Genomic DNA, 25436 nt, shown 5'->3' on the forward strand with positions numbered 1-25436 from the left:
AGCGCAAACGTTTCTGTTTTTTTACAGCAAGATCGCAAAGACTTCACCCAAGTCTTCCCAAAGGTTCTACTTGGCACAAACACTAACTAAAACATAAAACCTCATCTAAATAGAAGCTAGATGAATTATTTATTACTAAACAGGAACAAAAAGCAAAGAACAAAAATAAAATTGGGTTACCTCCCAACAAGCGCTATCGTTTAACGCCCCTATCTAGGCATAAAAACACGAATAGATCTAGCTATGGCCATAATAATGATAGGGTAAATCGTGAAAACTCATCTCGTACTCCCAATGTTCAGCAGCAAGTTTTCTTTGTGGCAAGCAAAAGTAACCACAAGGGCTAAATTTAATGGGACAAAAGTCCCCAAGATGAAGCTCGGGAGGAATCGGTTCCTCATTTGGCCCTTCATATTGCTCAACCAATTCATCATTATAAGCATTCTTTTGGCAAAAAGTCATGACCCTTTGTTCAAGAGGAAAACCTTACCCATTGTTCTGAATAGCAAAATTATCATTAAGTTCAGAAATCCTACCAACTAGAACATCAGTCGGAACCCTTTTTCTAAGTTTTTCATTATAAGCAACATGATCTAAATATCGTAAACGCATTATGTCTTCTTGATTAAAAAGAATCGCTTCTATGGGAGGACGACTAGCATCCACCCTATAATGCGCAAAAATTTCATTGGCCTCTTTCATTATAAATCTGAACTCATGTGCTAGAAAGATGGTAGCCGCTCGCTTAACAGAAGAATGCTCAATATTAGAAAACTCTAGAAAAATCCTTTGTATGCAAGGATGCATGTGGATAAATTGTCTTTCAAGTTCAATTATGAGCAAAGATATAGCATCTGCAAGACTACTAGTTCTATGAAGAATAGACCCAACTATAGTGGGCAAAGCACTGGCACAAGTAAAGAAATCTTGAATAACTCATTTTCCAATAATATTACCACTACCAATCTGGAACTTTTTAGTGTGCAAAATAGTAGGTTCTTCATGAGGATTATCAAAAGCATCCAAGTTTCCCCCATCGTTTCTACTATCTTTTTCAATGATAACCTCCCCAGTTTTAGACATGATGGCAACAAACCGCACTAAGGAAAGAACACACAAGAAGCAAGCGAAAAGATACGAACGGAAGAGGGGCGAAAAAAAGGCAAAGATTTTCGAAAATCGTTTTACAAGTGGGGGAGAGGGAAACGAGAGGCGAATGGGAAATAATGTAATGCGAGGGAGAAGAGTTTATGATGGGTACTTGGTATGGCTTGACTTGACGTAGATCTCCCCGGCAACGGCGCCAGAAATCCTTCTTGCTACCTCTTGAGCTTGCGTTGGTTTTTCCCTTGAAGAGGAAAGGGTGATGCAGCAAAGTAGCTTAAGTATTTACCTCAGTTTTGAGAACCAAGGTATCAATCCAGTAGGAGACGACGCACAAGTCACCTAGTACCTGCACAAACAATCAAGAACATTGCAACCAACGCGATAAAGGGGTTGTCAATCCCTTCACAACCACTCGCAAAAGTGAGATCTAATGAAGATAGTAAAGTAAATATTTTTGGTATTTTTGTTGTATAGATTGAAAAGTAAAGATTGCAAAATAGTAAACGAGATTTAAAGAGATGCAATATAATGGAAAATAGACCCGGGGGACATAGGTTTCACTAGTGGCTTCTCTCGAGATAGCATGTATTATGGTGGGTGAACATATTACTGTCGAGCAATTGATTGAAAAGTGCATAATTATGAAGATATCTAAGGTAATGATCATGAACATAGGCATCACGTCCGTGTCAAGTAGACCGTAACGATTCTGCATCTACTACTATTACTCCACACATCGACCGCTATCCAGCATGCATCTAGAGTATTAAATTCATAAGAACGGAGTAACGCATTAAGCAAGATGACATGATGTAGATAGATAAACTCAAGCAATCTGATATAAACCCCATCTTTTTATCCTCGATGGAAACAATACAATATGTGCCTTGCTGCACCTACTGTCACTGGGAAAGGACACCGCAAGATTCAACCCAAAGCTAAGCACTTCTCCCACTGCAAGAAAGATCAATCTAGTAGGCCAAACTAAACCGATAGTTCGAAGAGACTTGCAAAGATATCAAAACATGCATATAATAATTCAGAGAAGAACCAAATAATATTCATAGATAATCTGATCATAAATCCACAATTCATCGGATCTCGGCAAACACACCGCAAAAGAATATTACATCCAATAGATCTCCAAGAACATCGAGGAGAACTTTATATTGAGAATCAAAGAGAGAGAAGAAGCCATCTAGCTAATAACTATGGACCCGAAGGTCTGTGGTAAACTACCCACGCTTCATCAGAGATGTAATGGTGTTGATGTAGAAGCCCTCCATGATCGATTCCCCCTTCGACAGGATGCCGGAAAAGGACCCAAGATGTGATCTCACGGGTATAGAAGGTTGCGGCGGTGGAACAGTGGTTTTGTGGCTCCCTGATGTTTCTCGGAATAACAGTATATATAGGCAAAAGAAGTACGTCGGTGGAGCTACAATGGGCCCATGAGGGCGGGGGCGCGCCTACCCCCCTAGGCACACCCTCCTGCCTCGTGGATGCCTTGTGGTGTTTCTGACTTCAACTCCAAGTCTTCTGGTTTGTTTTCAGTCCAAAAAAGATCATCGCGAAGGTTTCATTCCGTTTGGACTCCGTTTCGTATTCCTTTTCGGCAAAACTCTAAAATAAAAAAAAATACTGAAACTGGCACTAGGCCTCCGGTTAATAGGTTAGTCCCAAAAATAATATAAAAGAGCATATTAAAGCCGAGTAAACATCCAAAACAAGTAATATAATAGCATGGAATAATAATAAAACTATAGATACGTTGGAGACGTATCAATGGCAGTGGTGGTGGCTACGAGGAGCTACAAAAAACAATTGACCTAGTTTTCATACAATCGAACTCTATATATCATCATCATCTATCATCACAATCAAAGAACTCTATATATCATCATCATCATCTAAAAATCATCATCATCATATCATCTACACAAAAATTCTAAAGAAAAAATAATCTATATATCACCATAATGGAAATAATCTATATATATATCACCATAATGAAAATCATCTATATATCATCATCATCATATCATGATATATATGGTTCTTGATGATATATATGGTTCTCCTGATATATATATCATCAAGAACCATATATATCATCAAGAACCATATATATCATCATATATAATGAGCAGAGGGGCGGCAAGCTCATTGGGGGCGGCGATGTGGGGGCAGGGCACGGCGATGGCGGCGTCGGGGTAGTGATACAACCACGCGTAATTTAAATTCGGAGATCATCGCGGTTTCGACTGGAGCTGATATGGAGGGATGTATTTCAAAGCACCCACAGTTAAGTTTCGAATATGAGCAACCACTAGTAGATAGATGCATGCATGCTGAAGCGTTGCAAGCGATGTGCATCAGGAGAGAAGAGAAGCCTGTTCAGGTTAAAATGATAATTGCTTCGGTGTTGGACTTTCATGCATCAAGAGGAAACGAAGGAAATGAATACTTTAGTTATTTTGGTCAGCTACGTTCAGGAGGAGACACCAAGGAGTCCAACGTAAGAATCAAAAGAAGAAGAATATTATTCTTTCTTTTCCTGCCAATCAAGGAAGCTATGTACATGAGAAGGGCATTTATTTCGGAGCTTTTGAGCTTGACGGATATCGGTTGGGGCCCACCCAGATTGGCCCAACGCATGCACAAACTAGCTTATGCACGAAAGCTAGTACTAGTTTTATTTTCTTTCTATCTTTCAAGTTGGTTTAGATATGCTTACGTGTTACCTTCAGCTGTTTTAAGTACGTAGCAAGTCTTGCTTTCCAAGATAGTTAGAGTGCGAACCAACCTGTGGTTGGATGGTTAGAAGGACTATGGTATCCCAGCCCACCAGGGTTCAAATCCTGGTGCTCGCATTTATTCCTGGATTTATTTCAGGACTTCCGGCGATGCGCATTCAGTGGGAGGAGACGTTTCCGTCGACAACGAGGTGCCTATGGTGACTTCATAAATTTCAAGATGATGTGCCGACTAAGTCTTTAAGAGGTGCTCATAGGGGTAGGGTGTGCGTGTGTGCATTCATAGGGCAGCGCTATGGTGACTTCGTAATTTTCAAGATGATGTGCCGACTCAGTCTTTAAGAGGTGCTCATAGCGGTAGGGTGTGCGTGTGTGCATTCATAGGGAAGCGTTAGGCGCCGGCACGCCGGCCCAAATTTGGGCCAGTCGCATGCCAGCCACCCGATTCAGTAGGGTCAACGCCCGTACACACCGCATGATCTGTTTCCCTTCCTCCCCCGACGCCATCTTCTTGGAGAAAAACTCCAACTGCCATTGACAATCGACATGCCCCGCCTCGAAGCACAGCCCCTCGATTCGTCTCGCATGTTGCTGCCCTCGCTGCCGGTCGCCGCCCTCACCGCCGGTCGCCGCCCACGCCACCGTCGTCTCCTACGTTTCTCGTCGGCTACGCCAGTGCAGCAGTGTGTGCCCGTGGTTGTAGCTCCCCATGGCGACGGCTCAGAGCACCGATGCGACGCCACAACTCCGGTGGCGACGGTCCCCCGGTGGAGGCACCCTCGACGACGAGCTCGCGAACTGTACTCTACTCGGGTTGCCGGAAGTAGCAAAAAAGTCCGTTGGTCGAGCAAAAAAACATGGAGGTTGCAGCAAAAAAAACTCATTGGTGTTGCCGCACTCGTCGCTCACCGTAGCAAAAAAGGTTCACCCGTCGCCGTCGTAGCACCGCCATGCCGTCGCCCGCAGCCCACACCATCATCAGCATGTCGCACTGGTTTAGCTTTTTTTTGTGCTGGTTGAAGCTTTTTTCGCGCCGGTTGAAACTTTTTCCACAGTTTGAATCTTTTTTTTCCACATCGATTGAAGCTTTTTTTCCATGGTTGAAGCTTCCTCCTTCGCCGGTTGAAGCTTTTTCACACACTGGTTGAAGCTTTTTTCTGTCGTTGAAGCTTTTTTCCCACACCCCATGAAGCTTTTTTCCATGGGTTTGAAGCTCTATCCTTTGCTGGTTGAAGCTATTTTACACATTGGTTGAAGCTTTTGCCGCACCAGCAGTTGGTGTCGCTGGTTACAACTCCTGCTTAGCCGGTTCTAGCAAACGCCCTCGCCGGTTGCAGCTCACAAAACTTCCTGTGGTCTCGCAGGCCATGCCGAGAGCTCACAGGCCATGGCCACACCGTGCAACATGCAGCCTCCCCGTGAACTAGCTTCATGACACGCGCGAGAAAGCCGAACCTCGCGACCAGACAAGAGGAGAGAGAGGCCTGAAAGGAGGAGAGAGAGGTCAGGGAGGAAGAGGAGAGAGAGGCCTGTGCACGAGGTTAAAGAAACAGAAAGAGAAAGATGTGGGGAAGACGATGAAGGAGATAAGCGGAGCGAAGGGATAAGGTGGGGCGCATGCGTTGCTGGGCCGTAGGATCTAACTTGATCCAGCGAGCCGCGCACGACCGGTGGAGCGTTCAGCCGGCGCGCCGGTTCGAACCGTTTCCCGCATTCATAGGGGTGAGTATATGCGCGTGTATATGAGCGCTTGCGTTTGTACTGTGTTAAAAAAGACAGTTAGGGTGCGGCTATTATATAAATCCAAACTAGTTCTTTGTAAAAGGGAGGTTATATTCTGATAATAAACACGATGTGTTTTTAGGGTAGACCCCGATATCGAGTTTTGGGGGAAGCTGTCTAAAAATCCCTAAGTTTTGGAGGAAGCTTTAGAAAACCTCTTTGTTGCGATTTCTGCAAGGAAATTGTTTTGTGCGTGAGTACGTACCGTCGTCGAGATTGGTTTTCTCGTGCTGGACCGTCAGATTCAATCCCTCTATTTCGCATACATCGCATGCGTGGACGAGAGGTTACTGCTGCTGAAGGTGGACTGTCGTGAAAGATCCGGCCGCAACAACCGATCGGATTTCACCAAGAGGTTCGGTCTACATCACGTGGTATTCAGAGCGAGGTTGTTCACGACACTGTGTAGGAGATGACTGGATTATCATGGAAGCTAAGCTATGAATTTCAACTGGAGGAGGAAGGTCGATGGGATGGGCTTTTTCATACTCGTGTTGTGGTAGAGGAGAGATCATGTGGCATGACAATCGACCACATGAGTTTGATCAATGCTACAAGCATTGAGATGGTGGAGAAGCTAGATCTATCAATGACACCACGAGCACAAACATACTTGTCCCGTTGGGGTTGTGAAGTGCTCACTGTCACGCACCAAACTAAGGTACCGTTCTTGTTGGGAAATTATTTTTGCGAGATTTTCTGTGACGTGATTCCGGCACCGATGATTTGATGTCATTTGTTATTGGGCAGGCCATGGTACAAAGAGCATGATGTGGTGTATGATTGCAAAACACACACACATATACCGTCAAGAGGGATAAGAAGTACAACCTCATGCCAATGGGTGAGGAACGTTTTCTTTCTTGGAGGAAAGAACATTTTGAGAAGATAAAAGAGCATGAAGAAGAAGACAAGAAGAAGGCCGAAGTTGCTGAAATTTTTACTGCCGTTGTTCAATCTGCAGATCAAAATATTGCAAAAGAGATTGACTCGAAACCGGGGACGGTTTCGTTTCAAGGGGGAGAGGATGATACAACCACGCGTAATTTAAATTCAAAAATTGACGCGGTTTTGACTGGAGCTGATATGGAGCGATGTATATCAAAACACCCACAGTTAAGTTTCGAATATGAGCAACCACTAGTAGATAGATGCATGCATGCTGAAGCGTTGCAAGCGATGTGCATCAGGAGAGAAGAGAAGCCTGTTCAGGTTAAGATGATAATTCCTTCGGTGTTGGGCTTTCATGCATCAAGAGGAAACGAAGGAAAAGAATACTTTAGTTATTTTGGTAAGCTACGTTCAGGAGGAGGCACCAAGGAGTCCAACGTAAGAATCAAAAGAAGAAGAATATTATTCTTTCTTCTCCTGCCAATCAAGGAAGCCATGTACGTGAGAAGGTCATTTATTTGGGAGTTTTTGGCTTGAAGGATATTTGTTGGGGCCCACCCAAATTGACCCAACCCATGCACAAACCAGCTCATGCACGAAAGCTAGTACTAGTTTTATTTTCTTTCAATCTTTCAAGTCGGTTTAGATATTCTTACGTGTTACCTTCAGTTGTTTTAAGTACGTTGCAATTCTTCTTTCCAAGATAGTTAGGGTGCGGCTATTATATAAAGCCAAACTAGTTCTTTGTAAAAGGGAGGTTATATTTTGATAATAAACACGATGTGTTTTTAGCGTAGACCCGCGTATCGAGTTTTCGGGAAGCTGTCTAAAAATCCCTAAGTTTTGGAGGAAGCTTTAGAAAACATCTTTGTTGCGATTTATGCGAGGAAATTGTTTTGCGTTTGAGTACCGTCATCGAGATTGGTTTTCTCTTGCTGGACCGTCAGATTCAATCCCTCTATTTCGCGTACATCGCGTGCCCGGGCGAGAGGTTATTGCTGTTGAAGGTGGACTGTCGTGAAATATCAGGCCGCAACGACAGATCGGATCTCACCATGAGGTTTGGTCTACATCAGGTAGGGGCGACGGCGACGGCGACGGCGGGGCAGGGGCGCGCGGCGATAGCGATGACGCAGGGGCGCACGGCGATGGCGAGCACTACAAGGATCCGGGTCTATTGCAACAAAATCGTTCGTCACAATACATGCCAATTTGTGGCGATAAGTACCTATTGCTACGATACATCGTTCGTTGGCAGCCGTTGCGACTGGACGCATGGTAATAGGTTATTGCCACAAAAAAGCAATCGTGGCAATAAAGTGTGCTATTGCAACAACCATGTGGGAAGTCGCCACATGTTTTTCCGTGGCAACACTCACGTGATGCCACAATTTGCTTTGTGGAGATAGCTTTAATGAAACATGTAAAGAATCGTGGCGACTGATAGCTCGTGGAGATAGAAATTTGTGGCAACAAGTTATGCCAACGATGCTCGTTTCGTGGTACATACTCTTTCGTGGCAATAGTCAATTGTGGCAAAAAACTATGGCAACAATCCTTGTTTTCATGGCATTAGGTATTTTGCCACGAACCGCTACATTTGTGGCATTAACTTATGGCAACAAATATTTCGGTCGCCGTAACAAGAAATTGTAACATAATAGTTTTTGTGGTGATAAGTAGGTATCACAACGGGTGAAATGTTTGTAGCGAGAAACTATTGCGACAATTTTAATTTTCGTGGTGCTAACATGTGGCAACCAAAAATGGGCTGTGGCAATAGCCTATTCCAACCTAAAAAAATACAGACATTCAATTACAATATTCAAAACCATACGTATAACATGTACATTAATAAAATTCATAATTCTCATAGTAAATATCCATCAAATGAAACTCAAATGTAATTTAGCCATCCCAATTAAGTGCCAAGACTAAACTGTCCGTGATCTAGAGTCCAGTCGAGCTAGTTCTTTAGATCCTGCAATCAAGAAATAAATAAAAAACTAGTTGATGAGTCCAACATAACATATGCCATACAATTATTCCAGCCCCATTGTTAAAAAGAACTGTTGCCAGACTAACTAGAGGAGTAATACTGTGTCAGCAAGCATGTAACTTAGGGGTCAGAACAATCTTACAAGTGTAAATGTCTAAAGCGTATACACAAGTACATGTACTTAAAGCTTCCGCTATTGATTTAAGTTGTGACTCAATCTATAGTCTCAATTAAGTTCATGTCCCTAGCTAGCACATATTCATTTTTTTAAGTTGTGACTCAATGCAGCAGCAACGCATGGTGAAAGAGAAGAAGCAGCTAGCTAATTATGAAGGCCAATGACATGCTCACTTGAAAGTGGACCATGGGTTTCAGTTTCTTTGTTTTCAACCTTTTAATGTGTTTTGTCCTCAAAACGGAAAGAACAATTATAGGTGCCGCATCAATATTGACACTATAAAAGATGAAACAAGAATAACACGATCCAACACATGAATAATCCCAGCTGATGCAGAAGTATGCCGAACGCACATCATTGAATAACTATAGAATAACCAAAAGTCAGTGTACTCACTTAAACATCCTGGGACTCTGTGTTAGACCATGTTCCGTTCTTAGCGTCGGTTGTGTTCCTATCAATTCATCAAAACCAAATATAACCCGTCAGAAAAGCTATTTCATTTTAACACATAGTAGACAAAGAGTGATCTTAGAGATAACCTGAAATTTTTAATCAGTGCCAAAGTACTCAATCATCCATTCACTCTTCCAGTAGTAAATCTTCCGGCAGATTAGCCAATCTAGCTGCATCTGTTTTGTATGCCTTGTAAGTGGAGCTTAGAGTTGATCACCGGCCTCTATAGCTCTCTTTCGCAATTTTGAGAAAATTTTCTTCTGTTTCTGGTGTATCTTCCAGGCCCATCTGTCCTGTAAAGCATACAACAAATGAATATACATATGCAATGCATATCCATGGTACAATAAGATAACACATGTGAAAAAGGTTGTATGCACTATGATATGAGCAAAATGTCGTTGTGGTGTCCCAAATCATGATGCCACTTACACATTTATATGCGGTTGCTTCCAACTGTGCCACAATGAACCAACAAAATGGCCAGCATTAGAAATCACGGAGCCATTTGCGAGAAAAAAACATAAAGGGAAACCAAGGAATCGGCTATTTTGTGCAAGGTAAAAAGTGAAAGTAGTCATCCAACCAATTAGCCAAAAGACCACAATTTGTTTATACCTCCACTCAAACCATTCATAAGCAGCTTTTTGTTCTTGGTCTGTACATGGACCGCTGTCTAACATGAATGAAGAACAGGAAGGCGCTAACAAAAAAGATGATAAAATGAGCTCAAAGTAGACATATGGAAATATCCCTAATGCTAAACCTCACATGAGTGAGAGTCACTTCCAAATCACGTATGAATAAAGGAAATCATTTTACTGTTAAAATGAATCAAACAGATGAAATGCTTAAAAGAAGAGAAAAGCATGATACATTTTTATCTCTACTTCCTCTGCCTTCCACGGCTAATTCAAGGATATCAGAAAAGGTCTGTAATACATATAAGAGCATTTAGTTTGATTTTTTTAATATGGAAGAAAGTTAATCAATCTCATCACCAAAGAGCATGAACAATATTACCTTCCAATCAGTCTCAGGCTCGACCAATTTGGCCAAAGCACATAGATCCAAAGTATCTGCACTACGGAGGCGCTCGTCACTGGATCCTTGCCGCCGGCCTACTCTTCCTCTCTTCGAGCCTGGAAAATTTGGGCAGAGAAGAGTTTGATATAATGCCATGATACTTTAGCAGCTGTTAGAGGTGAATATTAGCATATGCAAAAAGAAGAATACTGATCCAAGTCACTTACACCAACAAACTCTGCTTTCATTTAAGAACACAAAATCAATGAACGGAAAGTGGGGTCAACTGAACAAGGTGAATATTAGCATAGCAAAGAGAAGAATACTAATCCAAGTCACTTCCATCAACAAACTCTAGTTTCAGTTAAGAACACAAAATCAACGAATGGAATGTAGAGTCAACTGAAACAAATTTTGATCAAAGTTGTCACGCTACAACCTGAAAAACTACAAATGTCTGAAAGTTATTTATAGAACTAACACCACCCTCTACCATAGGATTCCTAGAACTAAAAAGACTAGGCTGCACAGAATGGCCTCCTATTTGGGTGCACCTTATATTTCCTACAATAAACGATAGAAATGGCTAGGCATTTGATCGAGCAGGTGCTAGCCAGAGAGGCACACATCTTCCCTTACGCGTGATATTGCAAGCCTGCTAGGAGTTCTGTTGTGCACCGTGTAGGCATGGATAAAATAGAATATGCACATAGCAATGTGAGAATTTGTGGGGATTAAGTTAAAAGAGACCCGGACACCCATACCCTACTGCAGAATGAAAAATAATTACGAGGAACTGAAGAAAGAAGGAGCTCACCTGGGGGAGATGCAACCAGAAGGAAGCAGGGAGGGTGCCTCGGGGTCGGAGCCTCCATGACGACGTCGGGTGTGCATCTGCCGTCGGACGGACCTCAGATAAGGAGAACAGACGAGGCAAGGAAGCACCGCCGCCTCCCCCGGCGTCGTGTGCTGTAACCACCACTGTGCCTCGAACTCGTCCTCAGGTCGCCGCTGCACCGCGCGGGAATAAGAGGGCAAAGCTCCTAGCCGAGGCAGCCGGCCGCCGCGCCGCGAAGAACAGGGGCGCGGTTGCTGCTCTCCTCATCCGCATCGAGGTCGCAGCTGCTGCTCCCCTCATCCGGATCGAGGAAGCACCCTCCCCTCCATGGCCGTCCTCCTCGGTTGCGGCCATTTCTCCGTCGTCGACCGGCAGAGACGGCGGCCTCTGCCTCCGTCCTCCGCCATCTCCGCCTCAAGCTCAGATCCAATCGCCCGTGAAGACGCCGTGTGATTTGGTTTAGACTAACAGTAATCGTGGATAGTTAGGAAGGGTGTTTAGCGGTAAGGATAAATAGACTCTATTTTTTTGATGAAAAAATAATATTTCAAAGCAATATAACATATATATGCTGCTAAAAATAATGTTACTAAAATATGTTTGTAAAAAGTTATTTCTCTGTGAAAAAACCACAATATTCGAGAATCACGGAGAGGCGGTGCCCTCCTCTTTGACGTTCTCGCCGTCGATATTTTTATATTTTTTATTTATACATTGTTTCCCAGTTATTTGTTATATATGTATGGTAAGTATAAGTAGTTCAACATGACCAATCCATGGCATCATATGTTTAGAGGATACCATATTTTGCATTGTTGTTGTCATTGAGTGTTTTCAAGTCCCTACAAATCGTCTCACGACCGTCATCTTGCCTCTAAACTAGATCGGGAGATTCCCGACGAAATCGTCTCAAGTCTGTCATCTTCCATAAGTCCGACGGTAGGCGGCGTGTGGGAAGCTCGCATCCATGGCACGTGGAGAGGCTCGAGCTCGCGGGCGAAGGTCGAGAAGAGGGACGGCGGAACTGCTTGGTCAGCATTGAGGATGGAGGAAGAGGGCGGCGGGAGCCATGGCCGACCAGGAACGGCGTGCAAGATCACAGGGACGGCTCGCCGGCCAGGGTTTGCCGCCCGGGTCAGGACGGCGCGAGCTGCAGCCTGGGAGGGGTGGCCGTCGCGCGGGAAGTAGGGGTCGTGACCGGCATCTAGGGATCCCAACCGTCACTGTTCGCAGCTGGTGCCACCTGGTCCTTGGGACGATGGATCTGGCGAGATCGCCGCCGCCACCAAGACCCAACGGACCCCGCCACCAAAGGCCACATCTGCATCACCCGCCTCCCAATGTAGCCGCTAGGAAGCGGGATCGCACTGTCGCGACCCTCCGCATCGCGACGCCCTTGCCTGTCAGATTCGTCTTGCATCGGATCCACGCGCGATGGAGCCAAGAAGCCCTGTCGCCGCCGTCCTTGTTGGAATATCATGGTTTAGTTGCTATATCCAGTTCTACTGGTATAATTGATGCTACTGTTGTAGTTTAATTTAAAAAAGTCATAAAATTTGAAAACAGTTCTTTGAATTTGAAAAAAAAGTTAATCAATTTGAAAAGGTTCATTCGTTTTGAAAAAAGTTCATCGAATTTGGAAAAAAGTTCATTGATTTTTTTTAAAGTTAACAAATTAGAAAAAATCATCAATTTTGGAAAAAGGTTCATGAATTTGAGTAAAATTTCATGGATTTGTTGTCACTTTGTGATTTTTTCTCATGATGTTTTTATTCTGTTTTTGTGTTTTTTCTTTCTTTATCGTTTTTCCTTTTTCCTAAATGCGCGGATTCCTTTCAAATTCATGGAGTTTTTTTTCAAAAGCAATGAACCTTTTTTTCCAAAATCCATTGACCTTTCGTACGCAGAGATATAGGATCGATCCTGTCATCTGCACCTTTTTTTGTGTCTTTGACGAAAAGAAATACGAAAGTATATAGGCCGGCACTGGTAAGAGGGCATTCAGCGCCAGCTTTTTTTGGGAAAGGCCATCATGGCTAGTTTTATTAAATCAAATAACACTTACATCGCCTGCTAATAGTTCAGATAAAAGAGGGCGGTGAGTCCAACCACAAGTTTGATGGATCAACACGGCCATTTTGTGCTAGCACATGAGCTACCTTATTAGAGTCCCGATTACAATGCTCTAAAACGACCTTCCGAAAATCAACTAGCAGTAACTTGCAATCTTCTAGGATTGGCGTTGCGATCATCGAATGCCCCAAGTTTTCTTGTAGAGCCTCCACAAGAATTAGGCTGTCTGTTTGAACACGAACAAATTTACAAACAGCTGTGTTTGCGAGTTTGAAACACTCCCGTAGAGCTGCAGCCTCAGCCGAGAACACATCAGCTACATAATCAAGTTTTGTCCCAAAACAGTGTGCATGAGTAGTATAGAACACACGATCTAACGTGAGTGAACCAAGTCCCTACCCACCATAATACATAATGTTTTTGTCTAAATCTGGCAGCTCAGTTTATGTAAACTATAGGGATCGAAAGATTTAATCTTTTTTTTTTGAAATTTCAAACAGAATTTTTATTTTTCACAAAATTCAATGTTTTCTGAAAGTCAAACAAAATTTGTAAGACTCGAACATCTTTGGAAATCTCAAACATGTTTTGAAAAAAAAGGAACAAAATTGAAAATGAGTACATTTGTTGAAACTACTAATAACTTTTTGAAAATGAGAACATTTTCGAAAAAACAGGAACAAAAATGGGAAACAAAAACATTTTACGAAATTCACCAAATATTATTTGGATTTGTGAACAAATTTTAAAAATAGGAACAAATTTTTTGTAAAAATCAAATATTTTATAAAATCCCCTGCCCCAAAAAAATTGAATCACTGATTTTTGTAAAAAACTGAACATTTTCGAACTTGAGAAAAAGATTTGAAAACAGGAACATTTTCCGTAAGTCACAAACATTTCTTAAATTTGCAAACAAAACTTGAAAAGAAATTGTTTAAAATATTGCAAACTTTTTTTTAAATTGCCGAACAAAATTTGAAATGTGTGCACAATTTTTTTGAAATGGGAATATTTTATGAAACTCACGAACAAAAAATTTCAAACAAAACTTTTTTTTAGAAAATTGCGAACAAATTTTGAAATAGGAATATTTATTGAAACTCACAAACAAAAATTAAAAAAACAAACATTTTTCATAATTTGCGAATAAATTTTGCAAAGTGGTGAAATTGTGAAAAAAATAAAGAAAAGAAACATAAATTAAAAAGAAAAGAAGCAAAAAAGGAAAAAAGTAAAAAAAATAAAAACCGAAAAGAACAAAAAAAACGATACACGAAAAAGCCCGGTGCAGGGAACCTTCTAGATTTTTTTGGAGAATCAGGAACCTTCTAGAAGGTTCCCAAATCTGGTTGGACGCACAATGTATAAGTGGGCCGGCCCATGTCTGTCGCAGCGAGCGGTGAATAGGATTTCCCCCCGTTATAGGGTTATCCGTACGGGACGCACACCCGTCGTCCATGGTGGGCCGAGCCCATTTTCCTTCGCTATTTCCAGAAAAATACTGCCGCAAAAAACACTAACTGAGAAGGGATCGAACCTACGAAAAAGCCCGGTGAAGGGAACCTTCTAGATTTTTTTGGAGAATCAGGAACCTTCTAGGAGGTTCCCAAATCTGGTTGGACGCACAATGTATAAGTGGGCCGGCCCATGTCTGTCGCAGCGAGCGGTGAATAGGATTTCCCCCCGTTATAGGGTTATCCGTACGGGACGCACACCCGTCGTCCATGGTGGGCCGAGCCCATTTTCCTTCGCTATTTCCAGAAAAATACTGCCGCAAAAAACACTAACTGAGAAGGGATCGAACCCACGCGACGGCGGCTGACTGTAGATGCGATAACCAACTGACTCACTCGACATCAATTGATCACGTAGACATTCTCCCTTCCTTTGTTCCTTCCTATTTTATTTTCTTTTTTCATATGCTCCTTTTTAGGTATGGCAGTTTTGCCAAATTACTTTTTAAAGTTTTTCTTTACATAAATTTAGAAAACATAAAATGGCCCGACGGAGGAAGAGTGATTCGAAGCCACAATCTTCACTTCGTAGAGAAGATGGGATGGCCACTGGGACAGGGACATCACTGTGTGAAAACAAAGCGCAGACACTTTATATTGAGGAACAAAATTCGTCGAACGAAAAAAGTCCAAAAATTCCGAGATTTTCCGGAAACCGGTTTTCCCGGTCCCTAGCAAAAAAAATCGGAATTGAGAAAAAAAAACTTGGCTGGCACACATACTTTTATTGGTGGAATTTTAGGTATGGCAGCCGCCAAACCTAGCCAGATTGCTAGCGCCGGCCCTATTTTGAGCATCTCTAACATATTTCGCAAAACTTCGATGAACTCCAATAATATACGGGGCGGTTTATAGAACGGGCCAAAAAAACGGCCCAAGGGGATCTGCTAAAAAGGGCTCGACCCGTAATTTTTCTACAGAAGGCACGTAAACCGCCCCCGTTTCCACTATATATCCGGGCGCCGAAGATTTTTAGGGTTGCCGTCCGACATATCCCCAAATCTCGTCCGACGTGATTCTCCTACCTCCGATGAGAAATCCATTCTCCTCCGACAGTCATTTCTGGTGCATCCAGCCACCCAATCTCCCCAGCAATGTCTACCGCGGGTGCGGGCATGGCGGTGCGACAGTTTCGGTCGTCGTGGGGGCGTCAACTTCGGGTGTCGCGGTGGAAGCGGCGCGCACGACGGCTTCTCTGCCCGCAAGCGCCAGAACGACGACAAGGCCGGTGGCTTTGGGTGTCGCGGTGGAGGCGGCGCGTGCGAAGGTTTCTTTGCCCGCAAGCACCGGAGCGACGACAAGGCCGAGGGATCTGGCCTCCGTCCTCCCATGTCGGACAAGCAACTGGAGTGCGGTGCCAAGTCTCGCAGCGCCAGATCCAAGTCTCGTGCGTGGAAGACCTTCCGGCGCTGCGACCGGCTCATCGACCCGGCCATCCAGCGGCAGCGCGCGGCGGAGTAGGCATGGCGGGCGGCAAGGACCGCTGCCGACGCCAGAGATGCGGTTGCACAGTCGGCGCTCTGGGCAGAGTACGAGCTCCAAACCCGGCTCTCCGGCGAGCTCATCCACCATACGACTGTAAGAGCTGGAGATATCTATAAAGCCTTCCCAAGTTGCAATCAAATGAATAATCAAATGAGTATACTAAACTGACAAAAATTAATCAGAGCTTAGCAAACCGTATGATTCAGTATTTTCAAATCAACTTAATGACACGAACCACTAAATGGACAAAAGACACTAGTCATCGGTGGCTGAATTCTTGATCGGGCTGCAACTCTGAACTTTTGCTTCAGGTGCAGTTAACCTTGCGGGTACCAAATATTTACAATGAGACCCCCATATTCTCACCAACATTTGTACAACTCATTGGTCTGAACCATGATCTGCAGCACTGAGGACAAGCGTTCGAATCCCTGCCCAGGCGACAGCCTCCACATTTTTTTGGGTTACTGCACGGTGGCCAGCCCCACTTGTCATTGCCTCTGGAGCTCACCGTGGATGCCACCCTAGTTTTGGCAAAAAAACACCTTAGTTTTAAGCTGGCAATAACTTGGCCATTTCAAATCCAAATTTAACAATTTAAATATGTATTCCTATCAAGAAAGTGTGTTTTATCCATTTATGAACTTTTTCTGTTATTTTGGTTAATTGAAATTGGTGCAATTAAAATATATTTTGATTACTCCTTAAAGCTTGCAAAAATCGTAACTTAATATCTATAAATTTGAATAATATATTTTCCACTGTTTTACTTGTAACTAATGCAACGTACACCGATTTTACAATATATTTCCGAATATTACCACAAATAGTTATTCTGTTGAAATACCTAGTCTCTACGAGAACAAAATGGCTGCCTGGCGCAACGGAATTTGTTTGTCGCAATATCGCTACCATATTGCAACGTCCATGCAGTTTGTTGCAATAGTTAGCCCCTTTTTGCAATAATATTTGTAACTAATGCAACATCACGCTGATGTTGCAATATCTTTCTGAATATTGCCACGAATAGTTGTTCTGTTGAAATACCTAGTCTCTATTACAACAAAATGACTGCCCTCACGCAACGAAATTTGTTTGTCGCAATACCGCTACCATATTGCAACGCCAGTACAATTTGTTGCAATATGAGTCCTCTATTGCCACAAAGTTAGTATTTATCGCGACCAAGCTAAGTTATGGCAATATGCGCGGCCTATTACCACAACTGGGGAATTTGTGGTAATATTGCATTTTATTGCAGCAAAACGTAGTTGTAGCAATAAATTTTGTTGCAATAGACCGGAATCGATGATGCAGGGGCACGCGGCAACGACAAGGAGGAGGCAGGGCGCGGCGATGTGAGATGCAGACGGCATTGGGGCAGGGACGACGACGGCGACGAGGAGCGGGCAGAGCAGCCTGGCGGCATCGAGGCGCAAGGCGTCGGCGTCGGGGGAGAAAGTGAGAAATTGGGGAAAATCCTAAGTGTTGGCTTATATAGCCCCATCCTTTAGTCCCGATTGGTGGCACCACCCGGGACCAATTTCTATCTTTCGTCCCGGTTTGTTCCACCAACCGGTACTAAAGGTCTATTTTTAGCAGCCAAAGGGCGGGAAGCAAAGACCTTTAGTCCCGGTTGGTGCCACCAACCGGGACGAAAGGTGGGCATTGGTCCCGGTTGGTGCCACCAACCGGGACGAAAGGGTGGCATTGGTCCCGGTTGTTGCCACCAAGCGGGACGAAAGGTCTGCAGCTGGCACGACGTCGGGCCGGTGGATGTTTAGCTGCACCTCACTAGCTTAGAGGTGTCAAGCGTAATTTATAAGCGCGGCTGTGGCAACCCTTTCGAGCTCCTCTCTTATACAGGCCTACGAGCCTAAATGCAGTCTTTCTACCTGTGGGCCTACTTCAGGCCTGCATTCTGGCCCAACTAGCGGGTTGGGTTTCTAGTCGTATGCAGGCCGTGGTGGCCCAGTAGGCGGCATTTTTAAATCTTTTTTCTAGTATTTTTGTTTTGGCTTTTGCTTTTTTTTTCTACTTACGGCTAAATACTTTGTTTTAGTGCTATTAGTTTTCAAATTCCTGTTAGTGCCATTAGTTTTCAAATTTCTGTTAGTGCCATTTTTTGAGTGATTCTTTTTTGCTTTTGGTCACAAAAATTATAAACTTTCTGTTAGTGCCATTAGTTTTCAAAATTGAATTCTTTGAAATATTTGTTAATAACTAGTTTATGAATAACTTTACTTTAAAAATAGAATTTGGAGTGATTCTTTTTCCTGGTATTTAATATTAGTGCATTTTATCATTATATTCAATTTGGTAAATTTTAGGTTATTTTAAATGGGTGTTTTACTCAAAAACAGATTTTGTTATTTTTGTTTTCTATTAAAGTTTCTAACAAAAACTACTTTATGAAAATACTTTCTGATATTAATGTTTTGAACAAAAAACTACTTTGATAATTTTAGTTGCATAAATTTTATATAATTTCAGTTTCAAAAATACTAGTGGTTTTGAAAAGCTTTTTAGTTGATTCTTTTTTATGTTGAAGAATATTATAGTTTTGTTTTAGTTGATCATAAGTAAAAAAATTGATTCTTTTTAGTTGCATAAGTTTTATATAATTTCAGTTGCATAAATTTTATTTCTTATTGATTCTTTTTAGAAGATTCCTTTTTCTATTAGAGTTTTATAAAGCTTTTTAGTTGATTCTTTTTGCTATTGAAGAATATTATAGCTTTAGTTTAGTTGACCATCACAGAATATTTTAATTGATTCTTTTTAGTTCATTATTTTTGCTATTAGAGTTTTATAAAAGTTTTCTAGTTCATTATTTTTTATATTAGTTCGTTCTTTGAGCTAAATGACCTTAAAATTGAAAAGCACTACAAATGAACTCTGAAAAGGTTGAAAGTTGGCATGGTATCATCATCTCACCCACATAGCATGTGCTAAAAAGTTGAGAGGGTTACTTCAAAAACTGGTTGCAATTCGTTTACAAAATGGACAATCTCTTTCGAAGTATCAGGGTTTCAGACGAAAACTCATCTGTTACAAAGGGATTTCATTTTTTTGAACTTATTTGAACTCCAGACTTTTTCTGTGTTCAAAATGCACCATTCAAAGCCACATCATCAATTTTCAACTCTTTCTGACTTCATTTGGTATTTTTCATGCATTTACTGATTTTTGAGCTAAATGACCCTGAAATTGAAAAGCACTACAAATGAACTCTGAAAAGGTTGAAAGTTGGCATGGTATCATCATTTCGCCCACATAACATGTGCTAAAACTTTGAGATTGTTACGGCAAACACTGGATGCACTTCGTGTACAAAATGGACAATCTCTTTCGAAGTATCAGGGTTTCGGACGAAAACTCATCTGTTATAAAGGGATTTCATTTTTTTAAGTTATTTGAACCCCAGACTTTTTGTGTGTTCAAAATGCACCATTCAAAGCCACATCATCAATTTTCTGCCATTTCTGACTTCATTTGGTATTTTTCATGCATTTACTCATTTTTTGGGCTAAATGACCCTGAAATTGAAAGGCACTACAAATGAACTCTGAAAAGGTTAAAAGTTGGCATGTTATCATCATTTCAACCACGTAGCATGTGCTAAAAAGTTAAGAGGGTTACGGAAAAAACTGGATGCACTTCACGTACAAAAATGGACAATCTCTTTTGAAGTATCAGGGTTTCGGATGAAAATCCATTTGTTATAAGTGGCATTTCATTTCTTGACATGTAAGTCCAGTGATATTCTAGATAAAAGGCATCATCAGGATAGTTGTGGAGAGAAAGTTTTCACTTTTTCTTCGCGTGTGTCCCTTGCTTATTGCGCCGTAACCATGTATAATCTTCATCGTTTAACAGGGTGCTTGGGTTAGCCTTGACTTTGAAGGGAGGAATTTCATGAAACTTTTCATAATATTCACACATGTATGTCTTGCCGTCCACTCCCACGATGTCTCTTTTCCCTGAAAGAACTATGTGGTTCTTTGGCTCATCGTATGATGTATTCGCTTCCTTATCTTTTATTTTTCTCGGTTTAGTAGACATGTCCTTCACATAGAAAATCTGTGCCACATCATTGGCTAGGACGAATGGTTCGTCTGTGTACCTAAGATTGTTGAGATCCACTATTGTCATTCCGTACTGCGGGTCTTCCTGTACCCCGCCTCTTGACAGATTGACCCATTTGCACCGAAATAAATGGACCTTAAAATCATGTCCATGGTCAAGTTCCCATATGTCCACTATGTAAATATAATATGTGTTCGCTCCCCTATTGGTTGCTGCATCAAAGCGTACACCACTATTTTGGTTAGTGCTCTTTGATCTTGGGCGATCGTGTAAAATGTATTCCCATTTATCCCATACCCTTTGTAAGTCAATACAGTCGAAGATGGTCCCCTGGCCAATGAGTACAACACATCTGCAACAGTGTTGTCACCCATGAGATGTGTTTGCAACCAATTGCCAAAAGTCTTGATGTGTTCACATGTAATCCAGTCATCACACTGCTCCGGGTGTTTGGAGCACAGAATGTTCTTGTGTTCATCGACATACAGGGTCACCAAGGTATAATTCTTTAGAAATTTGTAGTGTGCTTGAGACAAAGAATGACTGTCCCTACATATTATTGAGTCTGCTCCTAGCGTGCCTTTTCCAGTCAGTCTCCCCTCGTACCACGATTGAGGGAGACCAATCTTCTTAAGGTTAAGAATGAAGTCAACACAAAACCAAATGACCTCCTCTGTTTGATGGCCCGTGGAGATGCTCCCTTCCGACCTAGCATGGTTACGAACATATTTCTTTAACATTCCCATGAACCTCTCAAAGGGGAACATATTGTGTAGAAATACAGGGCCCAGAATGGTAATCTCATTGACTAGATGAACTAGGACGTGCGTCACGATATTGAAGAAGGATGGTTGGAACACCAGCTCGAAACTGACAAGACATTGCATTGCACCAAATCACTCCTTAACCTTGGTAGGATTTCTGGATTGATTACCTTCTGAGATATAGCATTGACGAATGCACATAGCTTTACAATGGCTAATCGAATGTTTTTCGGTAAAAGCCCCTCAATGCAACCGGAAGCAGTTGCGTCATAATCACGTGGCAGTCATGAGACTTTTGGTTCTGTAACTTTTTCTTTGCCATATTTATTATTCCGTTTATATTCGATGAGAAGCCAGACGGGACCTTCATATTGAGCAGGCATTCAAAAAAGATTTCCTTCTCTTCTTTGGTAAGAACATAGCTCGCATGACCTTCGTACTTCTTTGGATGCATGCCGTCTTTTTTGTGCACACGTTGCTGGTCCTCCCATGCCTCCGGTGTATCTTTTGTGTTCTCATACACGCCCAAGAAGCCTAGCAGGTTCACGCAAAGATTCTTCGTCACGTGCATCACGTCGATTGGAAAGCGGATCTCTAGCTCTTTCCAATAGGGTAGGTCCAAAATATAGATTTCTTCTTCCACATGGGTGCGCATCCCTCAACGTCATTCAGAACAGATAGTCCGGCGGGACCCTTTCCAAAGATTACTTGTAAATCATTGATCATATCAAGTATGTGATAACTAGTACGGACCGCGGGCTTCTTCCGGTGATCTGCCTCACCTTCGAAATCCTTGCCTTTCTTTCAACATTGATGGTTCATTGGAAGAAATCGATGATGTCCCAAGTACACATTCTTCCTGCATTTGTCCAAATATATACTTTCAGTGTCATCTAAATAGTGTGTGCATTCGTCGTATCCCTTGTTTGTCTATCTTGAAAGGTTACTGAGAGCAGGCCAATCATTGATGGTTACAAACAGCAACGCATGAAGGTCAAATTCCTCCTGGTCATGCTCATCCCACAAACGTACACCTTTTTCATTCCACATCTATAAAATTTCTTCCATTAATGGCCTTAGGTACACATCAATGTCATTGCTAGGTTGCTTAGGGCCTTGGATGAGCACTGGCATCATAATAAACTTTCGCTTCATGCACAACCAAGGAGGATGGTTATAGATACATAGAGTCATGAGCCAGGTGCTATGATTGTTGCTCTGCTCCCCAAAAGGATTAATGACATCCGTGCTTAAACCAAACCATACGTTCCTTGCGTCAGCTACCAAGTCCCCCCTTGCTCTCTCGATTTTTCTCCACTGCGACCCGTCAGCGAGTGCTCTCAACTTTATGTCTTTCTTACGGCCCTCTTTGTGCCATCGCATCAACTTGGCATGCTCTTTGTTTTTGAACAGACTTTTGAACCATGGTATTATAGGAGCATACCACATCACCTTGGCAGGAACCCTCTTCCTAGGGCACTCGCCCTCAACATCACCAGGGTCATCTCGCCTGATCTTATACTGCAATGCACCGCATACCAGGCATTGGCAGTCATTAGGGCATGCATGTATCTTCTGCACCTCCAATCCTATAGGGCACAGAACCTTCTTTGCTCCATACGTACTGTTGGGCAATTCGTTATCCTTTCGCAGCTTCTTCTTCAATATTTTTAGTAGCTTCTCAAATCCGTTGTCAGATACATCATTGTCTGCCTTACATTGCAGCAATTCCAGTGTGATACCGAGCTTTGTGTTGCCATCTTTGCAATTTGGGTACAACCCTTATAAGTGATCCTCTGACATGCAATCGAACTTCAACTTCTCCCTTTCACTTTGGCATTGTCTCTTTGGATCAACAATGACCCGGCAAAGATCACCATCGGGCACATCGGCTGATTCCTCTTGATCTTCAGCTTCCCCCGTTACAGCATCACCATATTCAGGGGCATGAAACCCTTCTTAAGCAGGTGGATGTGAAGGGTTTTCAAGTCAGAGTAAGACTTCTTATTCCCATAGATAGGGCATGGATAACACATAAAACCATTCTGCCTATTTGCCTCAGCCACTTCAAGAAAATTATGTATGCCCTTAATGTACTCGGAGGTGCGTCTGTCACCTTACATCCGTTGCCAGTTCATCTACGTGCATTATATATAATTAGGTGTGTCAAAAACCATTACAGAACATCATGAATAGAGAAGTCACCAAATTAATAGAAGTTCATCATCACATTAAAACAAAAGTATAGTAGTGATCAAATGTTATTACTGAAAAAATAGATACATAAAGTTCATACATAGTGCTCATTGAACAACATATAGCTCTTTAGAGCATCTAATTAAACCATACATTGCAACTATGTAAAACATTTCAATGCAACAACAAATGTGATCATAATCGCAACTAAGGTAACAATTGATGCAACGGCATAATGATACCAAGCCTTAGTATGAATAGCATATTTTTTAATCTTTCTAATCTTCAAGCGCATTGCATCCATCTTGATCTTGTGATAATTGACGACATCTGCAACATGCAAATCCAATTTCATCTTCTCCTCCTCAATTCTTTTCAATTTTTTTCTTTAAATAATTGTTTTCTTTTTCAACTAAATTTAACCTCTCGACAAGAGGGTCGGTTGGAATTTATGGTTCACATACCTCCTAGAAAAAACATCTATGTCACGTTGGTCGGCATAATTGTCATAAACGCCAAATGAAACAAATAGTTATAAAAGATAATATATACCACATCCCAATCATAGATAGGATGAGGGCCGACGGGGGCGGATACCAAAACCATCGCATTATATAATAACAAACAATAATAAAAGTAAGAAAATTATACAAGTATCTATCTAAATCATACAAGTAAGATTTTTTTTCTTTTAGAATGAAGATAAGAACAAGAGGCTCACCACAATGGTGTCGGCGATGAGATCGGCACGGGCGATCGACGGCAATCGCAATCAGAGTTTATCATCATTATCACATCCCATTCAGAGTTTACCGTCATCAAACTTTCACGCCAATGGCAAGAAGTTTAGCTCCGGTTAGCAGCCAGCCAAAATAATTTCTCGAGTTCAAGATATTCGGCTGGCTGCTAACTCTCGATCGACCGAACACGCGACATAAACAACACCACAAGACAATAATCGGCGATGAAGCTTGCCTTCGATGCAATGTTGCAGTGGAAGAGAGGAACCACATGCATGTTCTTCTCCTGACCACACGTAGCTGCCGTTTGGCATTCGATTGGCTTCAGCCAATCCTCTAACCCATGCACTCGATGATATTTGGACATGAACAAACTCCAGCAGGACTACCAGCCTTAGTCACCACCTTTATCATTCTAATCATTTTATAGAAAACTTGAGCCACGTGCAACGCAAAAGGTTTTCATGTCCTTGACCTAAACACTAGTGTTATTAGAAAAAAATATCTAGACGATCTAAGCTTATAGATGCATCGTTTACCTTTGACTCACGGATAACACCGGTATGTGGCGGAAGGAATCACCTTTCCCATTGATGATTATTCAAGACTGTAAAACTCTCATCCGTTTTTCGGATCCCTTTGAAATGCATATTCCAGTCTGGAAGCCGTTCCCGCACGTGAACGTTTCAAACAAAACAATAGCTCTAGTATGGAAGATTGCGGGACACATTATTTATGGGGTTTTTTCTAGGGAAAAGTATATTTTTCATCCTTCAATTCTTTCGAAAGTTTAGATTCAGTCCCGCAACTTCAAAACCAACAATGCCTAGTCCCTCAACTCTTCAAACCTGGTAAGTTTGGTCCCTCGTCTCAGCCAAGCCAGTATTGCGGCCGACTCAGCATGGTTTTGACCAGTCTTTGCTGACGTGGCAAAAGTTCTCTCTCCTATTCACCATATCTCTTCTTCCTCTCATCTCCCTCTAGTGGGAATTTGACCAAACAACTCGTGTGTGCGCCTGCACTTACGCCACCGGCACCACTTCATCGTCCGACTAGGCAAGACCAGCTAAGAAACGCTGACGACACCGCCGACCAGACCTACACGCGGCGGCTGGTCGTCGATGATAGCCGTCGGGTCCCAGGGCTTGGCCTCTCAGCACATCTATGATGCCACCTGTTGTACTTGTATATGTTGCAGAGGCACACAGATCTCTTGCATCCTCGACAAACTAGATCGGGATCGCTCATTGGCGCAAGGGTGCCGGTCCCTACGTTTTGGTCAAGCAAGTAATGCTAAGATCAGAAGCGCCCCAACGTTGCCTGGCTCAGCGCATTGACCCAATGTCTAAAACTTCAATATAACAAAGAATTTAGAACATCCAGAGGAAATTAGAATAACCGCTCAGAATAACTGTGTTCAGTATATATCACAAACACTACAAAGATATATCAAGAGCAAGGTATAGTTGCTGCCTAGGATAACTGAGTTTAATATATACCAAGAGCACGGTATAGTTGCTGCCCACAAACACTACAAAG

At 42.3% G+C, this 25436-nt stretch overlaps 1 protein-coding gene across 2 annotated transcripts; it reads right to left on the reverse strand.

Moving 5' to 3' along the window:
• Positions 1-8329: 8329 nt before the first annotated feature.
• On the reverse strand, positions 8330-11491 carry LOC119289667. Of its 2 annotated transcripts, none has more exons than XR_005141571.1 (5): positions 11013-11491; positions 10193-10311; positions 9256-9462; positions 9110-9167; positions 8330-8517 (listed from the first exon to the last, which is right to left on the reverse strand). XR_005141571.1 is itself a non-coding variant. In XM_037568940.1 (5 exons), the coding sequence occupies exons 1-4, from the start codon at positions 11068-11070 to the stop codon at positions 9373-9375; spliced, it is 324 nt and encodes a 107-aa protein (XP_037424837.1). In that variant the 5' UTR covers positions 11071-11491; the 3' UTR covers positions 8563-9167; positions 9256-9372. The 2 variants fall into 2 exon arrangements, 1 of the variants encoding a protein (XP_037424837.1); XM_037568940.1 differs by lacking the exon at positions 8330-8517 and adding an exon at positions 10046-10102 and having other exon boundaries at positions 8563-9167.
• Between the last annotated feature and the right edge of the window lie 13945 nt (positions 11492-25436).

The sequence above is a fragment of the Triticum dicoccoides genome, chromosome 4A, assembly GCF_002162155.2.
Source record: "Triticum dicoccoides isolate Atlit2015 ecotype Zavitan chromosome 4A, WEW_v2.0, whole genome shotgun sequence".
Taxonomy (NCBI): Eukaryota; Viridiplantae; Streptophyta; class Magnoliopsida; order Poales; family Poaceae; genus Triticum; species Triticum dicoccoides.